At 46.5% G+C, this 17,831-nt stretch overlaps 1 protein-coding gene across 9 annotated transcripts in view; it reads right to left on the bottom strand.

Moving 5' to 3' along the window:
- MSI2 (musashi RNA binding protein 2) overlaps nucleotides 1-17,831 on the bottom strand; it is a 663,532-nt gene that overhangs the window by 107,085 nt on the left and 538,616 nt on the right. For all 9 annotated transcript variants that reach the window (XM_032215200.1, XM_032215201.1, XM_032215197.1 and 6 more), the window contains exon 9: nucleotides 10,220-10,334. In XM_032215200.1, coding sequence (XP_032071091.1) covers nucleotides 10,220-10,334 — 115 coding nt within the window. The remainder of the gene's footprint in view (nucleotides 1-10,219; nucleotides 10,335-17,831) is intronic.

The raw sequence follows: 17,831 nt of genomic DNA, 5'->3' as shown, positions 1-17,831 counted from the left end.
TAATTATCTCTTGTCACTAAACTGAGAAATCAAGGCTCTGCCTAGATTACCTCCCATGAAGAGAGAACTTCGTATCTATATCAACCATCAGACATGCTTTTCACAACAGCAACTTCTTCACCACCCTTTTCCAAGGCTTATTAGTGACGGGGGTGCCAAGAGGGGTGAGTTGCTGCCGGTTTTTACCACCGGTTCGCAACCTGCGCGCTATGCACGGGTGCACTGCTCAATATAAATTGTCAGGGTTCCAAATAGCATCCAAAAGTAAATCAGAGTCCAAGGCAAAGTATTGTTCAAAGTTCCAATTTATTAAGAGAGCCATGTTGGCACATCTGGGAAACCCCGAATCTGAAAGCTTCCCGGTTTTCCCCACCTAGTTGAACGTTCATGATCTTGCCCCCACACCAGAGGTGGGTTCCTACCAGTTCGCACCTATTCGGTAGAACCGGTTCGTCAAATCTACCGAACCGGTTAGAAGAGGTTCCACCAGTGGACCCGGAAAGCAGGCCACACCTACAGAAGAGGCTCCAAAAATGTTTGAAACCCACCACTGACACACACACACACACACACACACACACACACAGACAGACTCACACAGAGAGAGAAAGAGAAAGAAAGGAAGAAAGAAAGAAAGAAAGAAAAAAAGAAAGAAAAAGTGAGAGAGATGAAAGAAAAAAGAAAAAAGGGACAGAGAGAGACAAAAGGAAAGAGAGAGAGAGAGAAAGAACACATGGCCGGCAAGCCACTCCCACCAGGTCACATGGCTGGCAAGCCACTCCCACAAAGGAGGCCACATCCGTAGAGTAGGTTCGAAACTTTTTTGAAACCCACCACTGCCCCACACCCACAAGCCCGTTACATGGTCCAATCTCCCACTGCCATGCTGGCAGTTCCCCCCATCCAGTTCCGGTCGGGTGCAGAGACAAAGGATGACCTTGGCTTTCTAGAAAGAATTTTGTTATGGCTCCATAGTATGCAACTCCTTACAACCCTCCCCTCCCATTTTCCCACAATGGAAAAGGCATAGCAGAATAATAGAAAGTGTGGCAGGCCAAAGACCCAAAAGAAAAGATGGCTGCAGGCCTGACATTGTTCTGCGCGCACGCGCAGAACAATTTACAGTGAACTGCTCACATGCAGTCACTGAAATCCAAAATGTGGTGGCTCAGCAACGGCAAGGGAACCGATTTGGGGGTGTGGCAGGCCTGGGTTGCTGCCGGTTCTGCGACCCAGGCCTGACTTCCACTACCGGTTCAGCCGAACCAGGCCAAACTGGCAGCAACCCATGTCTGGGTGCCAAATTAAAACTACGGTTCTGAAGCCCTTGGTTGCTGGTGGATGGATTCAGATCTTTTCCTACTGGGCTAAGAATGGTGGCAGCCATAAACCACAAATTTGCAGGTTGCCTAACTTAGTGACCTTAATGGACCTGGAATGCCCTCAAGTGTTAGCAGGTTCAGATTGCCCTGAATCAGGGGTTTTCAAACGTGTCACGTTGAAGATCTGTGGGCTTTGACTTCCAGAATTCGCCAGCAGGTACCCTGTTTTGCCAGTGACTTTGTCCTAGGAAAATGGGAGAGACTGGGGAGGTTGAGAAAAGAATGGAAGACAGAGAAGAGAAGCTATCGAGAGGTAGACATCTATTGGTGGCTTATCCCAAGGCAATTTTGCCCAGGTGACAAAAAGCCTGAAAATCAGCATTTCAAATCGTTCAAAGAGACTTGTCTAATTCTATAAATGAAAAGGAGAAACTCACCATGCAGTTTTTGCAAGATTTGTATTTCTGTATTTGCTCCAAGGCTAACATCAAAGACACCTGAGCATGAAAATAGGTGCTTCTTGCTTTCTTGATCTAGTGTTGTGACTGTTGTGGCCAGCCAGCAGAACTGGCAGAAGATTCGGACAGTGAGGAGGTTGGGGAGGAACATGGGCCAGTCCTGGAGTCTGGGGAAGGCTCTGATGAGGGCTCTGCGTTGGAGGCGGAGAGGGGGCCAGGGCCATCCGACAGTTATCAGCTGCCTTCAGAGTCAGACATCAGTGAGGCAGATGAACAGCTGGAGCCTGTTCCCAGTGTGCGCATGCACAGAGTTGCCAGACGAAGGGAACAGCTAAAACACGGGTCGACTTGGGAGTAAGGCCACAGGTGGACAATGAATGGCCCCTCCCAGAGGAAATAAAAGAGGAGCGCAAGGGGAGTGGAGTTTGAAGGAGTCAATGGGGAAGCCAGATTCACTGAACAACCATGTTACTAACTGAAGAATTGCAGGTTTACTTAACAACTGGGCCAAGGAAGGTCACAAAACGAGGCAAAACTCACTTAACAACTGTTTCGCTTAGCAAGGGAAATTTTGAGCTCAATTGTGGCTGTAACTCGAGGATTACCTAAATGGTATGATGGTGAATATTGCCCACCCCAAAAAAATAAGTACCGTATTTTTCGGAGTATAAGACGCACTGAGGTTTTGAAGAGGCAAATTTTTTAAAAAAAGTTTTTGCACTCTGCAAACCTCCCCAAAACGGTCCGTTTTTTTGCGAAAAAGGGCCCATTTTTTTGTAAAACAAAAAAAGCGGGGGCATGGATAGCCTTTAGGAGACTTATAAAGTGTTCCTGGGCGCTGGGGGGGGGCAAAATTGAGCAAAAAAATGCCCCATTTCTGCCCTCCCAGCCCCCCAGGAGTACTCTGAAAGCCTTCTAAAAGCTATGTATGGCCATTTTGGTGAAGGGGGTGGCGGGTTCAGGAGGCAAAAAATGCTGCATTCAGTGTATAAGATGCACCCAGATTTTCAGCCTCTTTTTTGAGGGAAAAAGCTCCATCTTATACTCCGAAAAATACGGTAAACCTGAGGATGCAAAGTGATTAAGCCAGCAAACCCCTCCGGATTACATCTGGGCCAATGTCTGATTCCCTCGGACACTAATGACTAATGTTTGAGGAATTTTGGGGCATAGGAAGAATGCCCAGTGGTCTCTCAGCCCTAGGAAAGGACACTGCAGGACTAGGAAAATATCCCAATTCATTGCATCTTCATATCCAGCTGGGACACGGAGGGAACAAGTTTATCTATCGTGTTTCCCCCAAAATAAGACAGGGTCTTATTTTGACCCCTGAAATAAACGCTTGGCCTTATTTTATGGGGAGGTCTTATTATTTTTGGGGGTGCAGGAGGCAGCAAGTATGGTCACCTCAAGGCTGCTGCTGTGTTGCAATATTTTCAGGGGAGGCCTTATTTTAGCGCATGCGCTCAAAAGCCCAATTGGGGTTATTATCCGGGGAGGTCTTATTTTTAGGGAAACAGGGTACCAAGATTCTGGGAAGACCTCAAGAACATACTTTCATCACTGTGTAAATATCGCGAATGGCTTTAGACTGATTGCACTGGCCGAAATCTCCCCCCCCCCCCGCCAAAGAAATGGGATTAGGATTAAAGAAGGAAGAAGGAGGCTTTTGCTTGGATCAGAGGGAATCCCTTTCGACTGCATTTAACCTTTTGCTGAAACTATCCTGACCTGCCCCTGCATGACAAAAATGACAACTGGAAACAATATCGGGCCTATGTGTCAGATTCCTCCGGTGCTTTCTAATAGCTCTCTTTTGTTACTCATGGTGTTAGGCTCACTTTTCCTTCGCTTTCTCCAGCAAGGGCCATCCTCTCCTCTAGGAGAGCAACTTTTCTTTGAAGGGCACAAATGCCTTTTATGCATGAATGCAACCCCATCTAGATGGAACGTGTGCACTGATGCACAGCTGGGGTCCGGCTCCCAGAGTCATATTAAAAAAGTCAGGGACCAATTTCTTGAAACGAGACGTACATATCAGGTAGCATTTCAGTGGAGATATAAATTTTACCAACAGAGGTGTTTTTTTTTTTTTTTTTTGAGAAGTAGTGTGGGAGAGAAGGGAGTTCAAAGCTTCAAGTATAGCCATTTAAGCCCTCCCCCCAACCTTTTGGGCACCAGGGACCGGATCCGTGGAGAGAGTTTTTTCTGGGGAACATTTTGCATGCTGCCTGCATCTTCACTTGTTTGCGTGGCCCGGTTTCTGGCATGCCGCGGCCCGGAGCCAGTCCATGGACCAGGAGTTGGGGACCCCTAATTTAAGGGGAAGGGAAGGAAAAAGAAGGGAGGAGGAGAGTGGAAGAAGAGAAGGGAAGGAAAGAAGCAGAAGGGAAGGAAGGGAAGGGGAGAAAAGTGGAAGAAGAGAGGTGAAGGGAAAGAAAATGGAAGAAGAAAAGAGGACGGGGAGGGGAAGAAAGTGGAAGAAAGGAAGGGAAGTGGAGAGGAGTGGAGGGGAATGGAAGAAGACAAGGGAAAGAAAATAGAAAAAGGAGGGGAGGAAAAGGAAGAAAAGTGGAAGAAGTGGAGGGGAGGAAACTGGAAGAAGAGAAGGGAAGTGGAAGAAGGGGATTGAAGGAAATGGGAGGAAAGTGGAAGAAGAGAAGGGAAAGAAAGTAGATGGATGGGAGTGAAGGAAAGTAGAAGAAGTAAAGAGACTGGAAGCAGTGGAAGGGAGGGAAATGGAAGAAGAGAAGGGAAAGAAAGTGGAAGAGGAGGAAGGGAGCAAAGGGAAGGAAAGTGGAAGAGGGGAAGGGAAAGGAAAGAAAGTGGAAGAAAGGGAGGGAAGGTGAAGGTGAGAGAAATGGAAAAAGAGAAGGGAATGAAAGTGGAAGAAGTGGAGGAGAGGGAAATGGAAGAAGGGAAAGAAAGGGGAAGAAGAGGAAGGGAGTAAAGGAAAGTGTAAAGAAGTTTAAGGGGAGGGAAGGGAAATGGAAGAAGAGAAGGGAAAGAAGGTGGAAGAAGAGAAGGGAGGTTATCACATGACCCTGGGACACTGCAAGCATCATAAATATGAGTGAGCTGCCAAGCGTTTGACCACATGATGACAGGGATGCTACAATGGTGAGTGGGAAAAACGGTCATAAGTCACTTTTCTCAGTACCACTGTAACTGTGAACGGTCACTAAAAGAAGTGTTGTAGGTCGAGGACTACCTGTGGTTTGGTTGGGAGGATGATGGTCAGGATAGCACCCACCCCCCAGAGGTTCTCAGAATATATCTTTAAGAATGAAAGTTGTTGCTTCATTTTGGCAGAGATTTCAGCCGATGGATGAAGAACAATAAAGGAAACTGCTTAGAAGTCACACTGGGTCGGTGTCTTCCTTGATTTTTGGAGCCTGACATCAATCTTGTCAAATTGGGGAGACATGATAGCAGTCTTCCAATAACTGAGGGGTTGCCACAAAGAAGAGGGAGTCAAGCTGTTCTCCAAGGCAACAGAAGGCAGAACAAGAAGCAATGGGTGGAAACTAATCAAGGAGAGAAGCAACCTAGAACTGAGGAGAAATTTCCTGACAGTGAGGACAATTAATCAGTGGAACAGAAGTTGCCTCCAGAAGTTGTGAATGCCCCAACACTGGGAGTCTTTAAGAAGATGTTGGATAGCCATTTCTCTGTAGTGGTGTAGGGTTTCCCGTCTAAGCAGGGGGTTGGACTAGAAGACCTCCAAGGTCCCTTCCAACTCTGCTATTCTATATTCTATAAATTGTGGAGTGGGGGAGGGGGGCATAATATCTTAAGGGGGCGGGGAATCTTGGGAAAAACTTCTACTTTCTAGGTGAGTTAAGTTTCAGGAATCCTCACTGACCAACCAAATCCGGAATGCCTTTCTCATTCCCCCTCTGCCCAATTATCTCCAGATATACTGGTGATTGGCAAGTCTATTTTGGTTTCCTCCTCTGCTTGCATGCTCAAAGCACATGGAATGGCATCCCATGACTGAAGGTCTTTCGGATCCTCCTGGCTCTCAAGCCACATCGTGGCATCCCCCTATGCTAATTTTTGCTTGATGAGTTAATTACACCCTCCTTCCGTTCGGGGTTGGAGTTTCACCGCTGTGCAGTTGACAAGTTAGCAAAGGGAGATTTTGATTGCCCTGCTAAGAATCTGCTGACATCGACCTTGAGGCTGACTTGGGAGAAGGGGGACACTTGCGGATGAAGGACCTGGCATGCGCGGAGTTCTTCCGCCGCCTGCAACTTGGCTGCCTTCGTGGTGCCACCACAATAACGCTAGGCACTCCGAGAGAGGCCGACGGGTCCAGGAAAGAGCTGGAGCAGATAATTAAGCATCTGGCCTTCATCATGAATCAATCACTCATTCAGAGCAAATCAGGCTGATTTAAAATTAATAAGTTCACATTAGGAGTCACCCTGCAAAAACCAGTGCAACAAAACCAATTTGGGTCCCTTAATAAAGCTGTGCACCCTACGTGCACTAACAGGCACCCGTGTGATCGAAGGAGACTTGCCAAAACGTCACAATTCCATTTAGCCGAAGGTGGATTTGGTCTGCGTTTTCCATACACCACACTTTTAGCGTCTCGTATAAAGCAGGAGTTATCTTAAGTACAAAGGACTCCTAGGCATATCTCGGACTCAAACTTTTCCAATTATCAGGGGGTGAGTCCAGGGGCAAAATGCTCTGAAGCATGCAACTAGTTCGCTTTGCACAGGCGCACCACAGGGGCTAAGAAGCCTTTTCTGAGTCTGCAAAGGTAAGTAGAACAGCCGGGGGGGGAGGGGGGGGAGAGACAGGACGGCAACTGTGCTGCCTGATTTAGATTCACTACAAAGCAGGATTTCCTGCTTTCTAGCAAATATGAATTGTGCGGCACACCTGATTTTCGCACAGCTAATCGTCGGGAGTTTTTTTTTTTTTTAAATTAAAACCATTTTTTACTACTTATTCGCCTGAACTGGTAATAAAAAAACTGCTTTTAAAAAGTTTTTAAATCAGCTGTGCGGCGCAATCATCTGAACTTTTTAAAAAACATTTTTAAAGCATTTTTTTACTACTGGTTCGGGCAAACTGGCCCGAATTGGTAGCCTTTCACTCAATGATGGGTTCCGGATCCCGGTGCAACCGGTACGGTGCAACAGGGCTTGGCGTCCACCACATGCACACGCGCAGCACGTGTGCAGTGCGTGCACGTGTACTTACCGCCCGCAATGCTCCAGCTGCTCGGCGGAGCTTTGCGCAGGCGCCGTACGCTCCGTGCGCGTGTGCGGAAACCCTGGTTGGCTCAAATACAGGTAAGGACGGCGGGTGGGTGGGCGGGCCCTCTGGAGCACCATACCAGAACGGTACCTGGTGCTCCCAGCGGGCACCGGTAAGCCCCGGTGAGTCCTGACTCTCAAAGAAATTTTCAATTTTTCTGCCAATAGGAACAGAAGAGAAGCTCAGCAGTAGAATGGAAATGTTTCTTGGTGGGTGATTTTCATGCTCTACGTCCACAGGACACATGACAGAAAACCTCACCAGGTGGAAAGGCACCTATATTTTGGAGACAGATGGGTGACCAAAATAAAGAGAGAGACTTGAAGAGAAGCCCTCTTGACTGCACCTGAAGACGGGACAAGAAGCAATGGGTGGAAACTAATCAAGGAGCGAAGCAACCTAGAACTAAGGAGGAATTTCCTGACAGTGAGAACAATTAATCAGTAATGAATCGACTTGCCTCCAGAAATTGTGGGAGGTTTTCTCAGACTCTAAAAAGTGTGCAGAGAAGAGCAACAAAGATGATTAGGGAACTGGAGACTAAAAGATATGAAGAATGGTTGCAGGAACTGGGTATGTCTAGTTTAATGAAAAGAAGGACTAGGGGAGACATGATAGCAGTGTTCCAATATCTCAGGGGTTGCCACAAAGAAGAGGGAGTCAAGCTGTTCTCCAAGGCACCTGAAGGCAGGACAAGAAGCAATGGGTGGAAACTAATCAAGGAGAGAAGCAACTTAGAACTAAGGAGAAATTTCCTGACAGTTAAAACAATTAATTAGTGGAACAACTTGCCTCCAGAAGTTGTAAATGCTCCAACACTGAAAGTTTTAAGAAGATGTTGGACAACCATTTGTTTGAAATGGTAAAGGGTTTCCTGCCTAAGCAGGGGGTTGGACTAGAAGACCTCCAAGGTCCCTTCTAACTCATTGTGTTGGTTAAAACTTCTGCATGAGGTAAGGAGTCCTTGGTGCTATCAGAGCTTGGTTGTTTTCATGCAGATGTTTCCTTATCCAAACTACTCCACGGATGATGTTGTTTCATTATTTTGGATAATGAAATGTCTGTAAGAAAACAACCGAGTTCAGACAACACCAAGAACTCCGCATCTCAACCCTGAGCTACCTCCCTGAGCTATATCCTCCTGTATTGGTCCTGCACCAGTGGTGGGATACAACCGGTACGCCCCGGTACGGACATCCTGGTGCCTCCTGGGAGCACCAGGTACCGTTCCGGTACGGTGCTCCGGAAGGCCCACCCACCCGACTGCTCTCCTTACCACTATTTGAGCCGATCGGGGCTTTCGCGCACGGAGCATACGGCACCTGCGTGACGCTCCGCCGAGCAGCTGGAGCATCACGGGCGGGAAGTACACATGTGCATGCTGCGTGTGTTCACGTGGTGGACGCCAGCCCTGTTGCAGCGTATCAGTTCCAACAGGATTCGGAACCCACCACTGTCTTGCACTAGGTGTAGATCAAAGGAGGACTGAAGTATGAACTTGCCAATACAAAGTAAACAGGGGTGGGCTTCTAAACTTTCAGCAACGGGTTCTCTACCCGATTACTGGGTAGGCATGGCCTAGTCAGCCTCTGGCACCATGGAGGGGATGGGGTGGAGTTTTTGCCCTACCCGGCTCCGGAGGCTTTCCTTGAACCTCCGGGAGGGAGAAAACAGCTTCCCCTGGGCTCCAGAGGCTCTCCGGAGGCTGAAAACAAGCCTGTTTCCAGCTTTCCGGAACTTCTGGGAGGCCTGTTTTTCGCCCTCCCCGAGCCTCCACATGGGCCCTGTGCTTACCTGGCATCCAAAACGGGCCGTGTGGAGACTCCTGGGAGGGGAAGGGTGGGGTGGGCAGGGCCAGCCAGGGGTGGGATTTGCAGGTTTCCAGAACTCCAGAGATCCTTCGCTAGAGGATCGCCTGAACCTGTGCGAACCCTCAGCAGCCCACCCCTGAAAGCAAAGAAGGGTTGAATGGGAAAGTAACATATCATTTCTGGGGAACTGGGGAAAAATGTTAACAGGGTATAAAGTGCTTCCTGACATCCTTCTCCACTGATTTACCTGTCTGTCCCCCCCCCCTACTTTATTTAGAGCCAAGGTGAGGCAGTGGTTAAATGCAGCACTGCAGGCTACTTCAGCTGACTGCAGTTCTGCAGTTCGGCTGTTCAAATCTCACCGGCTCAGGGTTGACTCAGCCTTCCATCCTTCCGAGGTGGGTAAAATGAGGACCCGGATTGTTGTTGGGGGCAATATGCTGACTCTGTAAACCGCTTAGAGAGGGCTGAAAGCCCTATGAAGCAGTATATAAGTCTAACTGCTATTGCTATTGCTACTCTCAGGTACCTACAGGGACACCTGCACAGATACTTTTTACGTAAACCCCATTACCTAAGACCCCTTAGGTAATGTCAGAAAGAAAAATACTAAGCAGAAGCAAATGAGAGCCAATTATAACTGAGAATGATCTATCACATAAATAGATTTTCACTATTAAATACAATTTATCCTGTTTAATTAGTATTTTTCTGGACACAATGGTCTGGGCTCAAATACCATCTTTTCTCCTTGGAACTTCTAATTATTGCCACAACCCATGCTATTAAGCTGCTCCCCAGGCCTCCTCCAGCTTTTGTGCCATTTAAAGCCACAAAGATTTTTAATTATCTCCGCTAAACTGTCAAAGATACCTTGAAGAATCTGTGGCTTCATTCTCCCCTCCCTACCCTGAAAAAGAAAAGGAGAAAAGGAGGATTTTTAACCATAAATTTATTTTTCTTTAATGAATGTGGGGAGAAGAACCTCCTGGAAATACCCATTTAAATGCTAATTCTGATATTCCAGAGGTAGCATGGGCCCAACCGGCACAGACTTTGGGCGTGGCAGTCTGTTGTAAGTCAGGTAAATTCTGAATCTAGGAATTTGATATTCCAAGGACAAAGCACTAAAAATAGGACCTTGGCAATTTTATTTATTTATTTATGTTTATTTATTAAATGTAGATGCCGTCCATCTCACTATCCAAAGCGATTCTGGGCGGCTTACCATGTAATAAAAGGAGAAATGTAAAAATAGCCATAAATATTAGAGCAGTTAAATTGCTCAGCTATTGTAAGCATCGCAGAACGCGGAAATTCTAGTCAATTATTCATTCTCCTGCAAACTTACCCAACATTCCCATGCCAAGCATAAAAGCATCCATAGTATATGGTAATCCGCGAGCTCTTCCTCGTGTCCCTGGTGGAAACATCACTTCTTTAGGTTGTGCTTTCTTACATTCCACCTAGGAAGCAGAAACATGTACAAATGAAATGCAAATGAATTCAGGCAAAATGTCAAATCCTGAACTGGTTAAGATATGCGGGGTGGAGCTGGGAATTACTTTTAGCAGTCTCCTGTAAAGGGTGCATTTTAAAAACAGGCCAGAAAATGATTTCCGAGGAGTAAATAGGCACAAAAGCAGTTTTGGCTTAGACAGGTAGGAAAAAAAAATACTTAGATAAATTGTAGAGCTACGACACAACCATCTAAATGGGCATTGAAGTCAGATGTGTGGAAGTTGAGGGCAGCTCTATGCCATTTGTTCCTATTGGAATAATAGTGTGATTTGAGCTGTTCAGGAATATTGGGATGGGGAGAATAAAGCAAATCAAAACAGTAACTGAAAATAAAGGGGGGGGGGTTGTATGAGAGTCATCATCACCATCTTAACCAATTAAATATGATCAACCGATTAAATATAAGCCAACAGTATGCGGCTGCTGCCAAAAAAGCCAATGCAATCCTAAATTGCATTAACAGAAAGATACAATCAAGATCAAGGGAGGTACTAATACCACTCTATCAAGCCTTAGTAAGACCACACCTAGAATACTGCATCCAGTTTTGGTCACCACACTGTAAAAAAGATGTTGAGAACTCTGGAAAGAGTGCAGAGAAGAACAACCGAGATGATTAGGGGTCTGGAGACTAAAAACATATGATGAATGATTGCAGGAACTGGGCCTGGCTAGTCCAGTGAAGAGAAGGACCAGGGGAGGCATGATAGCAGTCTTCCAATATTTGAGGGGCTGCCCCAGAGAGGAAGGGGTCAAGCTGTTTTCCAAAGCACCTGAAGGCCAGAGAAGGAATAATGGATGGAAACTGACCAAAGAGAGATTCAGCCTGGAAATAAGGAGGAATTTTCTGACAGTGAGAACAATCAACCCATGGAACAGAAGCTGCCTTCAGAAGTTGTGGGAGCTTCATCATTGGAAGTTTCAAGAAGAGACTGGGCTGCTATCTGTCAGAAATGGTGTAGTCTCCTGCTTGGGCAGGGTTGGACTAGATGACCTACAAGGTCCCTTCCAACTCTGTCAATCTAATCTAATCTAATCTAATCTTAATTCTTTTACACTCTCTTGTGGATGCCCTTCCTCCAGACGGAGGCATTTGACCAGAGATGGACTTGATGGACAATATGTGCCAAAGTAGACCAGAAAGCACCTTATGGTCGTTCTTTGTGATAGCAATATTGTTGGTCCTCGATTTATGGCCGCAATGAAGCCCAAAATTTCCATGGCCAAGCAAGATAGCTACCATATTTTTCAGAGTATAAGACGCACCTTTTCCACCCCTACAAGAGGGTGAAATTTTGGGTGCGTCTTATACACCGAATGTAGCCCCACCTTTTGGCCTCTGCCTCCAGGCAATTTACCTCCTTGCAGCAAATAGAGAAAACGGGGTTTGTGAGGCGGCAATAGACTCTGGCAACCCCTGCAGGCTGAAACAGCTGATCACTGGGAGCCCCTTGCTTAAACTAAAATTGAAAGTGAAACTTGCTGTTTGTTCCAACGAGGCAAATTCCTGGGAGGCAGAAGCAGATTTTTTTTTCTTGTGCTAATCAGGCTGTTTGCTGCAAGGAGCTAAGTCAATAACTATAAATGCCTATGTAGAATGTTCAAATTATTACATTTACTTTTTGCAGAGTGCTTTATTATTGTTCTAGACAACTAACCAAATGAAGAAGCTTTTTTTAAAAGAAATGCTTGATCTGAAGAGGCCCAGTGCTATTGTATCTCCTTTTAAACAGAGGAGAATAATGTATACTTCCAGAAAGCCACATCAATTTTAACAGCATCTGTACAAGTATAGTCTGAAGTGTAACACCACAAAGAGTGTATATCTTCTGTACTGCTTGCTGTTTGGTGCAAGGAGGCAGAGGCAGATTTTTTTCCCCTCTTGTTTTCCTCCCCGAAAGCTAGAAGCGCCTTATACTCCGAAAAACGCAGTAAGTGAGTTTGTCCCATTTTACGACCTTTGTTGCACAAGTGAATCACTGCAACTGTTAAGTTAGTCACACGGTTATAAAGTGAATTTGGCTTCCCTTCTGACTTTTTACTCCTGGGAGGCAGAAGCAGATTTTTTTTTCTTGTGCTAATCAGGCTGTTTGCTGCAAGGAGCTAAGTCAATAACTATAAATGCCTATGTAGAATGTTCAAATTATTACATTTACTTTTTGCAGAGTGCTTTATTATTGTTCTAGACAACTAACCAATTTTAGTTGTAAGGAGGCAGAGGCAGATCCCATTTTACGACCTTTGTTGCACAAGTGAATCACTGCAACTGTTAAGTTAGTCACACGGTTATAAAGTGAATTTGGCTTCCCTTCTGACTTTTTACTCCTGGGAGGCAGAAGCAGATTTTTTTTTCTTGTGCTAATCAGGCTGTTTGCTGCAAGGAGCTAAGTCAATAACTATAAATGCCTATGTAGAATGTTCAAATTATTACATTTACTTTTTGCAGAGTGCTTTATTATTGTTCTAGACAACTAACCAAATGAAGAAGCTTTTTTTAAAAGAAATGCTTGATCTGAAGAGGCCCAGTGCTATTGTATCTCCTTTTAAACAGAGGAGTTAGTCACACGGTTATAAAGTGAATTTGGCTTCCCTTCTGACTTTTTACTCCTGGGAGGCAGAAGCAGATTTTTTTTTCTTGTGCTAATCAGGCTGTTTGCTGCAAGGAGCTAAGTCAATAACTATAAATGCCTATGTAGAATGTTCAAATTATTACATTTACTTTTTGCAGAGTGCTTTATTATTGTTCTAGACAACTAACCAAATGAAGAAGCTTTTTTTAAAAGAAATGCTTGATCTGAAGAGGCCCAGTGCTATTGTATCTCCTTTTAAACAGAGGAGAATAATGTATACTTCCAGAAAGCCACATCAATTTTAACAGCATCTGTACAAGTATAGTCTGAAGTGTAACACCACAAAGAGTGTATATCTTCTGTACTGCTTGCTGTTTGGTGCAAGGAGGCAGAGGCAGATTTTTTCCCCTCTTGTTTTCCTCCCCGAAAGCTAGAAGCGCCTTATACTCCGAAAAACGCAGTAAGTGAGTTTGTCCCATTTTACGACCTTTGTTGCACAAGTGAATCACTGCAACTGTTAAGTTAGTCACACGGTTATAAAGTGAATTTGGCTTCCCTTCTGACTTTTTACTCATCAGAAAGTCACAAAAAGTGACCACATGATGACCCCGGGACATTGCAACCGTCATAAATACAGGCTGGTTGTCAAGCGCCCAAATTTGGATAACGTGGCAATGGGATGCTGCAATAGTCCTAAGTGTGAAAAATGACTGTAAGTCCCTTTTTCCCAGTGCCATTGTAACTGTGAACAGCCACTAAGTGAATGCTTGTAAGTGGAGGATTCATCTGTAGCAGCAGAGGTTTGGATTATCTGTTGAACCACGACTGTGAAAACATTTTGCCAAAATCTTCCTCTCCTTAAAAACGTTTTCTTTTTATTGTTCATTTAGACAATTAGACAAACTCTCTATTTTTAAATTAGAAGTGGATAAGCGTTCAAAATGAAACGAGCACAGAAGAAATAAGAACGTCCGTCCCCACCCACCCAGGGGTGGGCTGTTTGGGGTTCGCACAAGTTTGGGCAATCCTCTAGCTAGGATTCTGCCCAGTTTGGCAAACCCCAAAATGATACCCCTGGCAGGCCACGCCCACCCTCTCCTCCCAGAATTCTCACGCTCATCATGCCAGAAAGTGCAGGGCCTGCGCGGAGGCTCGGGGAGGGTGGGAGGAAGGTTCCAGAAGTCCAGAAACGGGCCTGTTTCTGGCCTCCAGAGGGCCTCCAGACCCCAGGAAAATCAGTTTTTGCCTTCCCAGAGGCTCAAGAAAAGCCTCCAGTGCCTGTGAAGGGTGGAAAACAGATCTACCGGAAGTTCCGGAAGTCTGGAAATGGGCCTGTTTCCGGCCTCCGAAGGGCCTCTGGGTCCAGGGGTAGTTTTTGCCCTGCCAGAGGCTCGAGGAAAGCCTCTGAAGTCTTGGGAGGGCAAAAATGACCCCCCCCCCTGTGGTGCAGGAAGCCAACTAGGCCATGCCCACCATGGCCACACCCATGCAGCAACGGGACAGCTAAATTGCTGCAATTTTTGAAGCCCACCCCTTCCCCCATCCATTTGATACCAATGAATATCCTTTTGTGTCCTCAAACAAATAATCGGGTCAGAAGGGAATCGAGACTGCCTTCTCACCTCAGTTGAAAGTGATTCCCAATGGGGTGGAGGAAGTGGACTTCTGCTTTCACCCCTCCTAAACACATCATGGATGTCGCTTAACCTATATCTCATGTAACCTGGTGATAGCAAACCTATGATACTAGTGTCAGAGGTGTCGCCCGTTATCATTTTTTAGTGACACCCCAGGTTTGTGAACCCTTTGGAAGTTGTGCGAAAGGACCCTGCTCTCAAGTGGCCCCTGGAGCTTCCCAAAAAGTGCGTGAGAGTAGGGCATGCTTTCCCACTCTTTTCGGAAGTTGCTGCAGGATAGGGGGTCTCCAAACTCGGCACTTTTAAGAGTTGTGGACTTCAATGTCCAGAATTCCCTGGCAAGCATGGCTGACTGAGGAATTCTGGGACTTGAAGTCCACAACTCTTAAAAGTTGCCAAGTTTGGAGACCCCTGCGGTAGGAGATAACCTGGCTGAGCCTGAGAGTGGGGTCAAACACATCAGTGGTGGGTTGCAGGCAGTACGCCCTGGTACGGCTGTACCGGTGCCTGCCGGGAGCACCGTGTATTGTTCCGGTACTGTGTTCTGGAGGGCCTATCCACCTGCCCAGTGTCCTTACTTGTATTTGAGCTCTTGGGCGCTTCCGCACATGGAGTATATGGCGCTTGCACGATGCTCCGCCGAGCATTACGGAGGCATTTCGGAGATAAGGACACATGCACGCGCGTGCTCGTTCATATGGGGGCCACCGGTTGCACTGGGATCCGGAACCCACCACTGAAACACATTATCAGTTTGGAGTCGCTACACTTCAACCAGAGGCTAAGTCCAGCCGGCCCTTATGACCATTAATGTAATGTAATGTAATTTAATTTATTAGATTTATAGGCCGCCCAATCCCGGAGGAGTCCGGGCGGCTTACACAGAATAAGAAAAGGGAAAAAAAATAAAGATTAAAATTCTCCAATATGCATACATTCAAATTGGGGCTGGAACCTACATAATAAGGTCAACAGCCCGAGGCCTGCCGGAACAGCTAGGTTTTAACAGCTTTTCTGAAGGCCATGAGGGTGGGCGAGGTCCGGACCTCTGGGGGTAGCTGATTCCACAGGGTCAGAGTGGCCACAGAGAAGGCTCTCCTCCGAGGCCCTGCCAGCCGACACTGTCCGGCTGACGGCGTCCTTAGGAGGCCCACCCTGTGGGATCTTATCGGCTGTTGGGAGGTATGCGGCAGTAGGCGGTCTTGGCTCGTATCTGGTGCCACTTTGACTTAGTAGATTTTTGTCTGTAGGTTATCTGGAATACCCAAAGGTGCTTTTTCAAGAAGCAGCTGGATTTTCTTGCTTTTCTTTGAAGATGTTTCACTTCTCATCCAAGAAGTTTCTTTGGCTTCTTGGATGAGAAGCGAAATGTCTTCAAGGAAAACCCAGAAAGTCCAGTTGCCTCTTGAAAAAGCACCTTTGGGACAACTAGGACCTGGATGGCTGAGACTTTCCACGGACGTTGCCTGGAATAAATTCCTAGTGCTTTTGAACTCTATCCTCTATGCCAGTGTTTCTCAACCTTGGCAACTTGAAGATGTCCGGACTTCAACTCCCAGATTTCCCCAGCCAGCGAATGCTGGCTGGGGAATTCTGGGAGTTGAAGTCCGGACATCTTCAAGTTGCCAAGGTTGAGAAACACTGCTCTATGCAGTCATAAGGCTGCATAAGAGCTGCTTTGGACAGGCATTTTGGGGGAAAAAATACAATTATCTAAGTATTTGCTTACTAAATAATAAATTAAATAAGTTAATTTATTACTCCTTGTGGGGAATCGTTTGTCTTTTGTCCAGAGTTGTGTGTGTGCGAGAGACACACCAGAAATGTCAAGTTAGGCATTTTATGAATTTTGGATACAATGAGTTCAAAAGGTTTACCATCACTGCCTGTTCCCAGATGCACACCACACATTTATTTCATCTTAAAGGGTGAATGTTCAAACAAATTTTGTGTTTACAGAAGTTGCTTGGCTCACTTCTGGCTTTATGGAGGGGCGGGGGAGGATTTACCACCTTCAACTTCTCCAGATCTTCGTCTATTTTTGCTAATTTTAGAGTTCTCTAACATCTCCCTCCTTATTTTCTCAGCTTCACGGCCCTCCTCATTCGGTATCTGATTTTTAGATATGATTCAACCAATGCTCTGATCCTGTGGTGGGATTCAGCCAGTTCGGGTTGGTTCAGACGACGCGGTTACTATATTGCTGGCTGGCCACGCCCCTTCCTGCCCCACCCCTTCCAGGAGTCCCCACACGCCCCGTTTTTGCTCCCGTGAGGCTGCAGGGATGCCTTCTAGGCTCAAAAGGGGTGGGTGGGGTTACGGCGCTCCCCTCCGTAGCCCGCTTTTGCTCCCAGAGGGGTGCGGAGGCTGAGTGCTGCCTGTCACATCCCTTGGCCATGTCCACCATGTCCATGGCCGCCTAGTTGGTCATTAGGGCATTGAACTGGTTGTTAAATTATTTGAATCCCACCGCTGCTCTTACCCATGACTTTCTTCCATGGTGCAGAAATCCACCAAGATATCTAAGAGGACATGTCAGCATTTGCTTTGGCTTTGAGGAGTGCGCATGGGGGGGGGGAAACCCTGCCTGTGGAACAAGAACGGAAAGGTGTGCGGAGGTGCAAAACCGATAATTGCCCCGACGGAACGCTGTTAACTGACTCTATTTCTAATAGTGCTATCAGTAGCAGAGAATCCATTGTCTTCTAGTAACCAATTGTCCGTTTCTAGGCAACCTGTCAGCGAAAATTTCAGGTTTGTGCAATTTTCATTTAGGTAACGTAAAGGTTAACTGACTGTAAATGGGAGTATTTAAAACAAAACCACCCACTCTCTTCGCCGCCCATCTCTGGCTACGAAGTCTTCACGGTGCATCTTATTTATTCAGCTTGCAATATTTCATCAAGGAATAGACATGGAGCATCTAGTCTTCTGCTAACCCAGTTGTCACCTTTCTAGCTTCTCACAAACGGCTCTGAGTTCGCCAGCATTGAGGATCGGCGTAGGAGTGCGATGGCAAACCTTTGGCACACGTGCCACAGGTGGCATGCAGAGTCCTCTCTGCGGGCACACGATCTGTCTCCCCCCATCTCAGCTCCACCGCAGCTCCACCACGCATGCCTACCGCCAACCAGCTGGTTTTGGGGTCTCTGCTGTGCATGTGCAGGGGCACATGCGGGACATGTGAGCACATGCAGGAGACATGCGTACAGGTGTGGGGGTGGTGTACGTATAT

The sequence above is a fragment of the Thamnophis elegans genome, chromosome 4, assembly GCF_009769535.1.
Source record: "Thamnophis elegans isolate rThaEle1 chromosome 4, rThaEle1.pri, whole genome shotgun sequence".
In the NCBI taxonomy this organism is placed as follows: Eukaryota; Metazoa; Chordata; class Lepidosauria; order Squamata; family Colubridae; genus Thamnophis; species Thamnophis elegans.
The sequence above is the reverse complement of the archived record's forward strand: the minus strand, read 5'-3'. Positions and strand labels throughout refer to the sequence as shown.